Here is a 14,976-nt window from a genome sequence, read left to right as displayed (position 1 = left end):
TAATCTGTAACTTTTGTTTTTAACAATTTACCACCATTTGCCTATTGCGTTAACATCACACAGAAGAGGAGAGGAACCAACAACACTCATGTATTGTTTCCAGCCAGCCAACCCTAGATGACATGGAAAGTGCAAATTTTATGAAAACTGGCAACTTAACTAAGATTGCGCAGCATGGCTGAAGCCAGGATGAGGCAGTGCATATGAGGCTTTGTGTATTTTATGCAAAAAGTTTTTCAAACTTGGCATCATGGGAATCGAGGCAAATGGAATCCCACATGGAGAGTGACAAACACAAAATCGCTCAGAAAACTTGCCAACAAACAGCAGGTATTTCCCAGTTCTATTCTACCGTCGTTGCTGCCACAAAACAAAACAAAAAGTCATGTTTAATGTTACGATAAACATTTGGACAAAGTTGTCTCTAATCCGAAGTAATTGATGTCAGGTTATTTTTTCCCCTTTAGTTTTGGTTGTTGTAAAGTTGGTCTTAAATTTTATTCCAGTGCCATTAAAAAAGACTGCAAAGCCTTAAAGTTGTAGGAACCATGTGATAGGGCTCGGTAGTTATCGAATATAATTTACTAATCAAAAAATAATCGAAACTGACATTCAGATTCTCTAACCGACATAATTTTGCCCATGTTGGTTATTTCAGTTATATAGAGATTCTGGGTTTCTTCTGTTTTTATTTTCTTGTTTTCTTTTTATAGTTTGCGTTAGAGAGGCTGAAGTCTCTGTGTATAGTCAGTTTGACCTATTTCATATTTCATAAACACCTGTGTAGCATTGTCAAGGTCGCTCAAACAAACAGCAAACTTTGCTTCTGTTCATTGTGTTCATGTAGCTCGGCTGTCTTCCTCAGGCACTGTGTTGTTTTTAGCTGGATTACATGGCTGCCTGGCCTCATCACCTTAGCTCTTGTATAACAATAGAGCCTCTCCGCCATCTAAGTACACAAAGCTCAGCTAACAGACACAGCCAGCACACCCAAGCCCACTGTTCCCACACAGAAAAAAAGGGATTGATTGCAGACTTTATTCTCTCAAGCTGCAGCTGCTCTCAAATATCCATCCCCCTTAAGTCTGTCATTTAATTCTGTGCAGCAGTGCTGACGCAGCAAGGTACAGAGACTTCCTCTTTCTCCCTGCATCACACATTTTTACACACAGCCCTCCTGACATTTCTGCTCAGCATGTCGCAGTCGCTCGCTGTACTGTCGCACAGAAGCTGACAAGTTGAAACGAAAGCTCCATAACTTCAGCTGCGTGTCAATCAGGTTTTATTTCTCTGCAGCGCACCCGGGTCTCTGAGGTTCAACTGTCTCTCCGGCCCCTGCCAGCTCCAGAGTCTGCCATGCATTTTTAATGAAGCTGCATTTGCGTGTGTGGTTGTACGTCTACGTGTGTGTGTGTGTGTCTTTGTGTGTGGTGAGAAGGAACAGTCCGCTCCTCCCAGCTGTATCTGAGGTTATTATAGCCTCACTGTTTTGAAGCAGGTCAATTTCCTCTCACTGGGGAGTAGCACTCTGTGGCACCACAATACTGAGCAGAATATTAATTCACAATACTGCACGACTTTAAATCCGCTACACAGAGCACTTTCACTGTGTGTGTGTGTGTGTGTGTGTGTGTGTGTGTGTGTGTGTGTGTGTGTGTGTGTGTGTGTGTGAGAAAGAGAAAGAGAAAGAGAGAGACTGTAGCTTCGGGGCAGCAGGGCAATATTGAGACCATCCCTCATCTGATGGATCCACTTCAAGCTCCCGGGCTGCTGATCTACCCCTCCATTTTACAGAGGGATGGTTCTGTAGCTGAGCCTGACCTCTGACCTTTCCTCATACAGCTTCATAAAATCAGTAATATTCCAGTAATATTCCTTCCTATGTTCTCCTGTGTCTTCCTTGTGTAGCTGTATGTCTATACTAAGGTTTTCTCATATGAACCCTGAACATTATCTAGAATTTCCCTTTCACACATGTAGCACACGATTATAATTTTTAATTTTGCCGCACGCTTTTCGGGCCAGACGGCATTCTTCAGCATGTATACTGGCAATACTGCCAATACACACTGAAAATGTCTGTATGGCTAAAATAAATAATAAAACATGAGTGCTGCCCCGATCTTTACTTCGTTATTACTGGCATTGAGGAATTCAGCACCCAGTCTAAAAAAGTTCAATAGTGAGGGAGCGCATTGTGTCTCATTTTATTTTCAAACATGTAGCACACAACAGGAGATGGTCTGCATTAGATGCATTCCCACCTACTGGAAATGTTCTCTTTGGTTTAGGCGAGGGGTAGAGCCTGGGTACAGTGTGCAGGAAACAGGACATGACACAAAAGGTACGCTTTAGAAATCAATGTGTTTTCCTTACGCAGCCAGTTCGTAACTTGGTCATAAACAACAGAGTCTCCCTTATTCCTTGAATTTGTCTGATAATTTCGGCAACAGCTTTTACCAACAGAACAGACATGGTGATATACCGAGGCTGGGGGTGCTATAGCCACATCACAAATCTGCATAGCCCCAGTTAGAACCCCTTGAGCCATGTAGTATACAATTTTATGTATTTTTTGGCGATGTCGTGATGTGATCTCAAATATCATATCTAAGGCCGATCAAGGTATTTTTTGACTGATCGGAATCGGGAATATTTGGCTTATAGAGCATCTGATCCTTTGTTTTATGTCTGCTGTCACGCATATGTTTTTACTTTATGCAGAGTAACATGGAGCGCAACCGTTGTCTCCTCTGTTCCACTAAGCTGTCTGTTTCTTCTCTTGCTGAACTTAGGAGCAGAGGCTGAGCCCTTCCTGCTGCAAAACATCTCACACTATAAACGAAACACAGCATGAGACTGTTTATTTCTATTATTTATCAAAGTTATGAGCACTCATTTCATTTTAGCTCAGTCTAAAAGTCTTGCATTTTGCCTTTTGCACTGTTTCTCCGCCCTGCTCCGAGGAGAGACAGACAGCACTGCTGAGTTTACTACAACCTCAGTCTTCACTCGCCACTGCAAGTACGTGAGCAAAAAGCCAACGTGGATCATTTATTAAGGAAAATGCCCAGAAGATGTGCAGACAACAAAAATAAACACTGAATGTAGATCATTCAGATTACTAAGCCGCAGGCTGCACTGGAGCAACAAACACTAGACCTCGAGATAGTTGGGATGCCAATAAGATTAAAGGGAGTTTTTATTCCCAGTCCAATCTCTGGCTGCTTCCTTGTGGAGCATGTGTCACCTATGTCGTGTGTTTGTGTGTGAGCTGGGGGTGTCTGGAGTGTGTGCTAAGGTATGTTAGGTTAGGTTCTCATTTTCACATCAAAGACGATTTGCCGTTACCTTGTAGTCACTTGTATGGGGCTTATAGATTTTTTATTTTACTGAGTTTTCTTTTTCTTCTCTTCTTCAACCACAAAAGTCAGATGAAAATCAGATGATGCATTGCAACAATTTTTCTTTCTTTCCCCACATCCAGCTCGTGACCTTGCGAGGCTCCATTTTAGAGGATGCGGTGGCGTCGACGGGGAGGCACGGCACGGTGCGGGGTTTGCCGCTTAAAGAGGTCCTGGAGCAGGTTGTCCCCGAGCTCAACGTCTCCTGTTTGAGACTGGCACTCAACACACCCAAAGTCACTGAGCAGCTCCTCAAACTTGACGAACAGGGGGTGAGTTACATGTCTGTTTTTGCATTTTACTTTTGGGCTTGTGTGATAATACTAGAAATTGAACAGCTGATCCCAGATGCCTCCACTAAAATTGTTTGGCTAAATACATAAAGGGACTGTTCAGTTAATGACTACGACCACTGAGCTGATAAGTAACACAGTGGCGTATGGTATGTTCAGATAATGCGTATTAAAGTGTGTGGAACCTGTATGACTGATTTAATGTTGGTGCAAAGTACAAGATTGTACTGAGTGAACGCTAAGTGGAGCAGGGTGTGGTGTGTTTGAGCATGAGTGTGTAACCATAAAAGCTGTAATGTTTAGCCATTTTATCTTACCTTTTATTTAATTAAGGGTGAAGTGCAAGATGGAGGTGTTTGGCCCTGCAGTCAGCTTGTTTTTGTTTGTGGAGGTTTTTTTTACAACAGTGAAGTGGTGCGTAATGTTGAAGTGCATGAAGATAAACATCAGGGTTTAATTCTTCTAGTAACATCTACTTCAGCATTAAGTTACATTAGAGGGCTCAGACTGCAGTGTTTCAGCTGTTAGTGTGTGTCTGTGTGTGTGTGTGTGTGTGTGTGTGTGTGTGTGTGTGTGTGTGTGTGTGTGTGTGTGTGTGTGATGTTAATGTTATCTCTCTGTTGATTTGTAGTTGAGTCAGAAGCACAAAGTGGGTGTTCTGCTGTGCCGTGCGGGCCAGAGCACAGAGGAGGAGATGTACAACAACGAGGAGGCGTCGCCCGCCTTCTCTGCCTTCCTGGAGCTGCTCGGGGAGCAGGTGCTTCTCAAAGGCTTCACCAAATACGCTGCACAGCTCGACACAAAGAGTGAGTCCTCACAAGAGCCCCTTTTAAACATGCGCTGCGTCCCTTTTATGTGTTTATAATTTTATATGTTAGTCACATGTCTGAAAAAGCACCTGAGTTTTCATGACTGCATCTTCAGTCCAAAATTGGACCAACATTGAGTGCAGCCAGATTAAAAGCTGCAGCAGCACAAGTTAAACACGCACTTCTTGCTCATCATATTAAGTTCACAGTAATAGATTTATCACTTAATTGCATTTGGCATTTTGAATATACAGCAAAACCCTTTAAATGAGGGTCCCAACTAAATTTCTCATCAAAAATGGCTTGTGAATTGTAGGACATCGTACATCTATCAACAGGGAAATAAAGGACAGATCCATCTGTGTTCTCATCCATCTTTTTCAAGTGGAAACTCCCACTCAGCTGTTAGCAAAAAGTATTGATGTAGGTTAGAACTGCGAGGGCTTATAATAATAATAATAATAATAATAATAATAATAATGATAATTGAAAGGGGTAGTTCAGTTTTCTTTAATGGTGGTTGTTATGAAATACTTATCCATAGTCAGTTTAATATTACTGCTTTATGTTCTGGTTGGACAGCCTTATGCGACAGAGAGCTTTATTCGTTATATTGCTTTCTTTAAAGCCACCAGACCCCTTCGACAAAAACATTTTACCTCACAGAACACAGAAGTTGGTGGACTACTGCTTCCTTGACTGATTAGGTTGTTTGTGATATTGTGTGAATTTCAGGTCCAGGCTAACATTGCTTCCACAGCAATACATTGCTGAGCTTGTGTGCCAATTAAGGGGGTTATGGACAATATGGACAATTTGGAAGATAGATAGATGGAAGCGTTGGCTCAGTCATGAAGAGGAGGCCTCCTCATTAATATGTAACATATGATACACCTACAGTAGAAAAAGGTTTATAGAAGAGCCTAGGAAAAGCTCACAGTACTTTGACTAAAATTTTAATTTTTAGATTTGAATGCATAAGGAACACTACTGTAAACTACAGAATGATACAAAAAGATTCAACAAGAAGGAAAGACAAGGAACCAAATTGAAAAAAGAAGTAGTGCCAAAGAAGGCCAACAGTTTGGACACCTCACGTTGCCTGTTTCTCAGCCAAAAAGTTGCACTAAGCACACCGCAAAGACAATGGCCAACAGTCAACTAGTACATATGTTATGTGTGTGAGAAGAAAAAACACGCCATACCAGCAAACAGCAGTAGTTTGTATTCGTTCTTCAAAGAGGAAAACCTGGAGACTGACAGGATTCAAGAAGTTAGTTAGCTAGTTCGTACATTAGAAGGTAGAAGGTAGATTTATTGTTAACAGCACAACTGGATGTTGAAACAACTGCGAAAGAGCTCGATGGCTAAACAGAATCTTACTTTATATAATAAGTTAGTCTTGGTCTCGCTCCCCTCTTGACTTCAGTCGGTTATTTAGTTTCACCACTTCCATTTCTCCTCTTGTGCACTGAGCTGAACTGCCCATCAGAGTCATTTATTCAGTGATGGGCTCTGATGCTTATGTTGCCAATTCAACATGTTGAAGCGGTCGAGAAAAGGCGACAAGAGCCAACAGTGTGGGACACAGTGCAAAAACTAGGCAGCAATCTCTCACCAGCGGCCCGACATTGACCAACAGCCAACTGCTAGCTTAATTTGTCAGGGCCCCAAAGCTGAAACATTTACATAAAAGACACCTACAGTACAAAATCTATTACTTTAAAAAACATTTGAGACCATGTTATGTGTTCTATAATTATAACTGATCCCAGGAAAAACATCTGTTCGAACAATTAAGAGTTTGGACTCTAATTCAGCATCAGTTTTATCTGACGTCTGACGTGAAATTAAAATATCTCTCTCCAGCGGACTCTACAGGCACCCACTCCCTGTACACTACCTACCAGGGCTACGAGGTCATGTTCCACGTGTCCACCATGCTGCCATACATGCCCAACAACCCACAGCAGGTAAGAGTTTATGACATGTTGTGTCTAAATCTATGTTTTATTGTGTACAGCTGAAAAACACATCCACAGCTTTCCTTTCTTTTCGCCCAAAGTCAGCCAGTGGTTGTTGGCTAAAGCCTCCTCTGTTTTCTTCGGGTCGTAAACCAACAGCAAGAATTCATAGAGTGGAAACTCGTGACTTGTGTCACCCTTTTTATGTAGTCTCTTTCCTCTTTTATTCAGCCTCTCATATTTTTATAGTCTTTGTTCTCTGTCCTCTCCTACTCACTGGCTCTTTCTTCTGCCCTCTCGCTCTGCCTCTCATTCTTTAACGGGATCAGAGCTGGGTGGGGTTCAGTAGTGAGTAGTTTCTTTATTTTCTCCCTCTTTTTCTCTTTAAATAAATCTGCCTTCCCACACGTTCTCCAGGGTGCTGTGTGTTTGCAGCGTGGACCGCGAGTGTGTCAGGGACCTGTGTGTAAGATAACAGTTTGCGAGTGGGTATTTTTAATAGTTTGCATAAGCATTTTACGTGAGAGGCAAACACGGGTAAACACATGTGCTCAGGCAGGCCTTGTGGGTGCTCAGGATTAGTGTACAGTGTGAATGTATGGAGAAGTCATTTGTCCTTCCCCAAACATTCAAAAGATAGTGAATTTGAAAACTGCACTTTGATTATCATATCCAAAGTAATCTGTAGCTTGTTTTTATAAACAAGCTTGTTTCATCATCCTGTCAAACATTTTGTAAATGGTGAGTAAACAAGAAACATGAGTGTATTTTGTGCGTAATTCTCTTTATTGGTTTATAGTGACAAAATTATGTGTAAAAACAAAATTCCCAACAACATGAATATGAAGACCAAGCATGAAAAAATAAAGAAATTAAAAAAGAAATACAATTTTTTAATAAGGGATGTAAAATAAAAAATAGATAAATAAATAAAAATAAAGACATTTTGATGAAAATACATTAATTAAATGAAATAAAGTTTATAAGGGGCGGTGGAGGGTAAGAAAGAAACAAAATTCAATTTGAAAAAGGAGGTAAAATAAAACTAAATAAATAATAACAATTAAGTATGATTTTAAAAGTGGGTTCAAATAAAAAAACAGTAAAATATTTTTGGAAGGGGAGTCAAATAAAAAAAGAATAAATTCATAAAATAAGTATAAAAATATGTAAATGAGCAAATAAATCGATACATTTTTTTAAGGTATGGGTTCAAAACATAAACACAGGGACAATGGGGGACTAATGGTTACACTGCAGTTTTTCAAGTCTAACATTGTAGACATCATTCTCTCCATTACATAAATATCATATACTCTACTCAATCCATTCATCAACATCAGGTATTTTGGGGTTGTATCTTTTTAAATGAGTGGATAAAAAGTGTGTTTGAACAGCTCACATTAAGTGTAATTTCATAAATGGAACAATAACTCCATCCAGAGGTTCAGAGACTGCAGCAGAGGATAGATTTACTTGCTTAGATGTACCTCTAGGTGGCAGCATCTGACACTGAATATAACCTGCAGGGGACGAAAGGAGGCAGGAGGAGTGAAGTAGAAATCTAGATACTGTGGAGGCTCTTACACTCAGGAGAGAAGAGGAGGAGAGCACAGGTTAGGTCTGCACACTCAGCTGATTTGACCGATGATGAAATGTGCAGTAAATAGTTGTTGAATCTTACACATCAGCAGTATTTAGTTGTATTAAAATGGATACTGAAACAGATAAAAGATGCCAAATGCAAAATAAATCAAATCTCTTTCCTTCAACAGTTATAATTACTGTTTGTAACCACAACATCATGCACAATAATAATGTCAAAGCTTGCAGTCTCAGTTCGAGTGAAGGATGCTCCTGTGGCACCATGCTGGAGAGTCTGTATCTGTAGCCAAACAGTGGGCTGGATTACATAATTGGTACTTTCACACTTCCCTCTGCAGATGAAGAGAGCATTGGCAAGCACCGCAACACAGACACAGCCTGGACTCTGTGCCACGTCTCCTACGCGAACACAGAGAGACGGACAAACCAGCACACAGACGCAAATAGCCCACACAGAATCCGAAAAACAAATTACATAAAGAGCTGTTGTTTGGTGTCTAGTAGTGAACATCTCAATCTCTCGTTTCCCCTGTCAGACTCGTCAGTTGTGTCAGTGCCAATTTGTGTTAGCTCATTTTTATTAATTTGTCTTTTTTTTATCTCTTCTCTCTTGCTCCTTAGCTCCTGAGAAAGAGACACATAGGGAACGACATTGTCACCATAATCTTTCAGGAGCCGGGAGCGTTGCCTTTCACCCCGCAGAATATTCGCTCACACTTCCAGCACGTCTTCGTTATTGTTCGTGTGCACAACCCCTGCTCTGAAGGCACCTGTTACAGGTATTTAACAGAGAAATCACATATTCATACAGGAAACTGTAATAAAAATGTAGTTTCTCACACTTCTTTGTCACCTTTTCTTTCAGTGTTGCTGTGACCAGAATGAAGGATGTGCCTCCTTTTGGCCCTCCCATCCCCAGCGGCGTCACCTTCCGTGACCCAGAAACCTTTCGGAACTTCCTTCTTGCCAAAGTCATCAATGCAGAAACTGCAGCGCACAAGTCAGAGAAGTTTCACACCATGGCGACGCGAACGCGACAGGAGTACCTGCGTGACCTGGCTGAGAACTACGTCAGCAGCACGCCACTCGACTCAGCCGGCAAGCTGAACAACCTTATCTCCCTGGCGTCTAAAAAACGCGAGCGTTCTAAGGCCAGAGAAGGAGCGGAGTTGGGAGCTGCGGGGGCTGTTGCCTGGAGGGTCCAGGCCCAGGACTTCAGTGGAGGTGGGACGGAGCTCCCCTGTGCCTTGGGTATGTCGGCTGAGTACATCCTCCTGACAGACTGCGCCACCAAAGAGGTGGTGTTTAACTGTTTCTGTGCTGACGTGATTGGCTGGACACCTGAGCGGCTGGCGCTGAAGATCTTCTACGGCAGAGGGGACCACATCGCGGTGCGGGTACCAGAGGGCTGCGCACAGGACATCAGGGAGGTGGTGCAGAGGTTAAAGGTGAGAGTTTAGAGCTTGTTCCATGTCAAGTATAGAGAGATAGTGACTACCAGACCAGGAAATGTACATCTCTGTGGCCTTTTCCACCAACATGGAACCGTTTCATTTCCAGTGCCCTCGCCTAATTTTAAATAGAATTGAGCAAAAAATGAATTGCTTCAGAACCCCGAAAAATTGATTCTAAGCTGGACCCAAAAATAAACTTTCCATAACCTGAAATGTGATTGGTGATGACATCAGTGGGCGTGTCATATCCCACAGGTTGAAAAGAGACAATAGAGAGGTCAGCATTAGAGAAGTCAAGTGGGAAATTGTCAGACACAAAAAAGCCTGCAGTGGTCTCATTAACCCTTTGAAAACTAAGTATACTGGCTTGATTTCTTTCAGAAATATGGTGAAATGGCAATGAGCAATGCAAAAGAAATGACCCAAAAAGTAGGAATAAATTAGTAAAAAGAAGAAAGAAAGAAACAAAGGAAGAAAGAATTGAGATATGTAATTATAATGATAATGATAAATATAGTTTTCCCTGGCTTTTTTTCCTTTTTTTCCCCTAGCTTTTTAAAAGTAATTTTCTAAATATACTAATTTCTTTATTTGTGAAACATTTCTTCTTGCCCATTTTCACATGTTTTTGGAAGAAATCGCACAACTTTGCTTAGTTTTCAAAGGTTAGATACTTGTAAAAGGCATCTGAGAGCAGCACAAGAAAATTTTTGCTCAAGGTTTCAAAGGGTTAATAGCTAGTTCATGCTTGTTTTGGGGGTGAAAACACCCTCAATTAAAGACACATCCTTGTTTACCATGGTTCTGTGCAAAACTGATCCAAAAACGCCGGCTGGTTTGTTTGACAGCACCAAAGTTTCACAGATCCCAGATGGAACTGGTTCAAAAACCAGAGTTGTCCGGATGGAAAAGGGGAATCGTTGGCTTTTGAAGCAAGCAGCAACTTAAATTTACGTTCAAGGTTTCCCGCCAAAGACATCTTGAGTGTCCTGTAGGCCTGACAAATATGCTAAATTTAATTAGACTGATTTTCAGCAGTGACTTAAAGGTCTCTGTAGTCTGAGCGGTTTTTATTTGAATACATAAGCTGTTTTGAGTTGAGGGGGCAGGCACTGCAAAGGCTTGGCCACCACTGTTTTTTTGTCTACTTCTGGGAACATCCAGCAGCATCTGATTGGTCGACCTCAGAGCTCTAACTGGAGTATGATGAGAAAGTGTTCTGCTAGATAAGGTGAAGCCTGACCATTTAAAACCTGAAAATCAAGCAATAAAATCTTTAAGTGAAAGTAAAAGCCAACCCCAGATTCTCTCTTGTTTTCACTTTATTTGTCTTTTTAAGTGCTGTGTGTCTTGGATGTCTGCCACTTACAGTCTGGCACCTGGTTGCTTCATTTTAAAAAAAAAAGCGACCTCACCTGAGTGCTGTGGGAGTACACACCCATAAACATCCTGAAAACACAAAGAAAAAGAAAAAGAAAACACAATTATTGAGGTAGAGGGCAGAGTCTGTAGAAAAATAAGCTGCCACACTTCGTCGGTTATAAGTGTTGATCGAGAGGAACAACTTCTGTGGGAATTTTATTTATTTTTAGAAAAATTCTGCCTAGTGTATCTTTAAATGCAGGAGATCATGATCCAAGTTCTAGCTAATAGTTTAAATGTTTGTCTTCAGTCCAACGAAAGACGTTAATTATTCTTCGGGCAAACAGTTTTATTTTCAAGAACGTGTTACACATCTGCTTTGAAGAATGAAACTCCGTGGGTGTTGTTTTTCATTCGTTGAAAGTTTTCTCAGTATCTTAAAAAAATGGAAATTCAAGACTCTTTAACAAGAGCAACTGTGAAGATTAATACAAGACATAGAAAGTGTTTTGGGGTTTTTTTAATGGCCCTGGACCATGTGTCAGCTCAAAGCTAATAACCTTCAAAAGTGCCTTAAAGGTGCACTATGTAGGATTGTAGGTTGCTGAGTCTTTGCTGAGTCTTTGCAGAATATTATAGTCCACTATTATAGGACATCAAGGTGCTCTATGCGATTGTACACTTTAACTCACTTTTTCAATGAGGTTATGCAGCTGCATGCACTGGCTGATGAGAGGCATTTCGTTTTAATCCCTGTGAAATTTGATGAATTAAATGCTGGGAAAAGGAGATTTCCTGGGCTCCAGCAAGCTTTGTGTTAATCCATCAGAAAACAGAATATTTTGAAAATGAGTTCATCTTTTTAGACACACCAAATAGTTTTAGGTGATGCCATGTTTTTTTTTTATGTATTTCAGTATTTAATGCTCCACATGCTGATTTTATTCATCTTTCAGCTTACCTTATGTTTCTGTTGTTGTGATACTTAGAAACTCGAGAACATGATGATACTGTAAATCTAAGATACATTTACTCACATCATGTCCTCTCCTTGATCAGTCGTTGACAGTGGGATGTGAGACGGTGGATATGACTCTGAGAAGAAACGGACTGGGACAACTGGGCTTCCATGTTCGCCTGGACGGCACTGTGGCTGAGGTAGCGTCAGATGACCATCTGCCGCACCAAAAACTCATCTTTGAACATTCCTGGCTGCACATCACTGTTTTGTTTCAAAACTTTTTTGGGTGGTTTACTGTTCCAGGTGGAGGAATACGGCTTTGCCTGGCAGGCAGGACTGAGACAGGGCAGCCGGTTGGTGGAGATCTGCAAGGTAGCCGCGGTAACACTGACTCACGAGCAGATGATCGACCTGCTGAGGACATCGGTCACGGTCAAAGTGGTCATCATTCCTCCATACGAAGAGGGGGGGCCTCGCAGGTGTGTTAAGATTTCTTTGAACTGATTTTTCATTTTTAACCAGCTATGGTGAATACAGATGTTGAGGCAGCAGGTGACGGCGCTGCTCAGTGTTTGTGGAAGGACAAGAGCGAGCCAGAGTGAGTGCAGGGCGCTCTTCACTCAAACACACATGCACACGCAAAGCATGGGAGAGGTAGTAGCCAGACTTCAATGTTCTGAGAGGATTTTGTGTGGGAGTGTGTGAAAAAAGGAAGCAAGCAAACAGAGAGAACGAACCATGTGTGGTTCGGGAGGAAATAGGCGGAATGAGGCAAGGAGACAAAAAAGAAAGAAGCATTTGTTTAAGGGGAATAAACCAAAATCTGCCTGTCTTTGTTTCTCCCTCCTTCATATCTCGTCTCATCTCGCTCAGCCTTGTTTCCCCTCCTCCCACAATCTTATTTCTTTTCCCTGCCGTCATCCTTTTCCAACCTTTCATCTGCACACAAGGCCTTGACAAAGACAGAATAACGAGGCCTTATGAGACGCTGATGTGGTGTTACAGAACAGCAATGGGGGTGAAGAAATAACCACGTTGTGTGTGTGTGTGTGTGTGTGAGTGTGTGTGAGAGAGAGAGAGCTTTTAAATACTGTAATTGTGGCTGGCTGTGTGATCGCACAGTGGTTTAGATATCTTTAATGTTGGAGGCAGTTTAATTACACCAAGTTAAATCCGTTTGACACACATGCACACACTCTCAAGTAGCAGCTGATAATTAGAGTCTTGTATTTCGCTCTTCCCCCTTTTTCTCTCTCTTTCTCTTTCTCTATCTCTCTCTCTTTGTGACTCGTTTGCCGTTGTGTGCCAAGCAAGCAGATTGCATGAGATTAAGGCCTGGAATCTGCACGGGGGAAAAAAACGGCGACCACAAAAAAATAAATAAACGAGTGGAAGTGATTAATTAAAAATGCATGCCCTGTGCGAATGAAGAGGATGGGAGAGAGGGAGGGAGGGAGAGAGAGAGAGAGGGAGAGGGAGGCAGGGTTTATTGAGTTGGAGAGGCAGAGAAGCGCTCGGTGAAGACAACGTGTCTCAGCACCACCAAGAGTGAGAGAGGTGGGTGGAGGAGAGAAAGAAAAAGAAACCAGAGTTGGAAGTGTTTTTTCCTCTCCGCTCTGACTCGTGGCTGCGCTCATGCAAGATGGACAGATCCGCTGCTGGAGAGAAGGTGTGATGCTGTAGTGTGTTTGACCACGTGTGTGTGTGTGTGTGTGTGTGTGTGTTGGGAGCTCCAGCTGTGTCACCTCCGCCTGTGTGAGTGAAGAAATGTCTACATGTGTAGGCTCTGCTCTATCTAAGGTTTGTACCAATGCAGATATTGATTGATTTAGTTGTATTCCTGGATTGATCAAAGCATCCTGACCATGTGTTGTGCTCATGGTCATTGATTAGTGATTTTGCACTGTCATTATACTTTTGTTTTCTGCTAGTAGTGTGTGGTGTGTGTGTGTGTGTGTGTGTGTGTGTGTGTGTGTTCTATTTGCATCTCTACAGCTGTCATTTGATGATGTTTTGTAGAGAGCTTAGTATGAACGGGCTCCGTGATTAATTCAGGTTAACGCTTTGAAATTTGAGCAAATTGGTTCGATTTTTTTAAAAAACATGGGGAGAAGGCAACATGCAACTTAACCAGATATGGCCCAAAAAAAAAATAGAGAAAAAAAAGCACAAAAAAAAACCAGCAAGAAAATCTCCCCAAAAATAAAATGTATATATTTATTAATATATATATGTTATTATATTTTTCTGTAGCAATTTAAATTTAAATATAAAATTATTATAATTATAAATATATTTTTCTGGACTTTTTTCCCTGTATTTTCTTGTAATTCTCCTCTCTTTTTTTAAGCTATTTTTGAGGTAATTTTCTTGTAAACTTTTGCTAATTTCTTGCAATTTGTGGGACATTTCTTGCCAAGATGGTAATTGCCTTTTTTTCCCCCATGTTTTAGAAAGAAATCAAGCCAATCTGTTTGGTTTCAAAGGGTCAAATAGCTCTTGAATGCATCTGAGCGCAGCACAAAAAGACTAATGTAAATTCATGTTTCAAAGGCTAAAACATTAAAGAAACTGTTCACCTAAATGAAAAAATATTTTCTTACTTACCTGTGCTGGTGTGCATGCAGTTAGTCAGTCATGCCAATGAGATTTCTTCTGCCACCACAAGATAATTGAGGTGAAGGACATTTCATATGATAGCACTGAAAAACTAGATTGACATTTTTTACAGCAGCATATCTTTCCTTCAGTATTTAATGCTACACAGGATTGTCGTTTTTGTTTGTAAACACACTCACCAGTGAAAGTGAAAGTGAAAGTGAAAGCCAGCCCCAGATTCACTCTTTTTTGGTGTTTCACCTCACTATATTTGCATTTGCATTGGGTTAAAGGAAATTAAAATGTGAAGAACAGAGATGTCAATGCAGGATAGGAGGGCACCGTAGTTCATGATGAGCCTTTGAGCTTCGGTCAAACAGCTGATGTCAGCGATAAGCAAAAAGGCCAGCAAATTGACTTGTTTTTGCCTATCAAATATGAATATTTTTGTGTCTCCTATGACAGTAAATAAATATCTTTGGGTTTTAGAATAGTAAAATAATACTTTTAAAGTTGTGACCCATGA

At 41.1% G+C, this 14,976-nt stretch overlaps 1 protein-coding gene across 2 annotated transcripts in view; it reads left to right on the top strand.

The window, feature by feature from the left end:
- The window catches only part of sipa1l3 (signal-induced proliferation-associated 1 like 3), a 96,724-nt gene that overhangs the window by 63,283 nt on the left and 18,465 nt on the right, over positions 1–14,976 (top strand). For both annotated transcript variants that reach the window (XM_042486354.2, XM_088078964.1), the window contains exons 6-12: positions 3,488–3,676; positions 4,329–4,503; positions 6,376–6,479; positions 8,697–8,854; positions 8,941–9,523; positions 11,951–12,049; positions 12,156–12,331. In XM_042486354.2, coding sequence (XP_042342288.2) covers positions 3,488–3,676; positions 4,329–4,503; positions 6,376–6,479; positions 8,697–8,854; positions 8,941–9,523; positions 11,951–12,049; positions 12,156–12,331 — 1,484 coding nt within the window. The remainder of the gene's footprint in view (positions 1–3,487; positions 3,677–4,328; positions 4,504–6,375; positions 6,480–8,696; positions 8,855–8,940; positions 9,524–11,950; positions 12,050–12,155; positions 12,332–14,976) is intronic.

Source organism: Plectropomus leopardus, chromosome 6 (assembly GCF_026936395.1).
Source record: "Plectropomus leopardus strain MGB_pleo_1.0 chromosome 6, ASM2693639v1, whole genome shotgun sequence".
Lineage (NCBI taxonomy): Eukaryota > Metazoa > Chordata > Actinopteri > Perciformes > Serranidae > Plectropomus > Plectropomus leopardus.
Note: the sequence above shows the minus strand (reverse complement) of the source record. Positions and strands in the feature narration are given on the sequence as shown.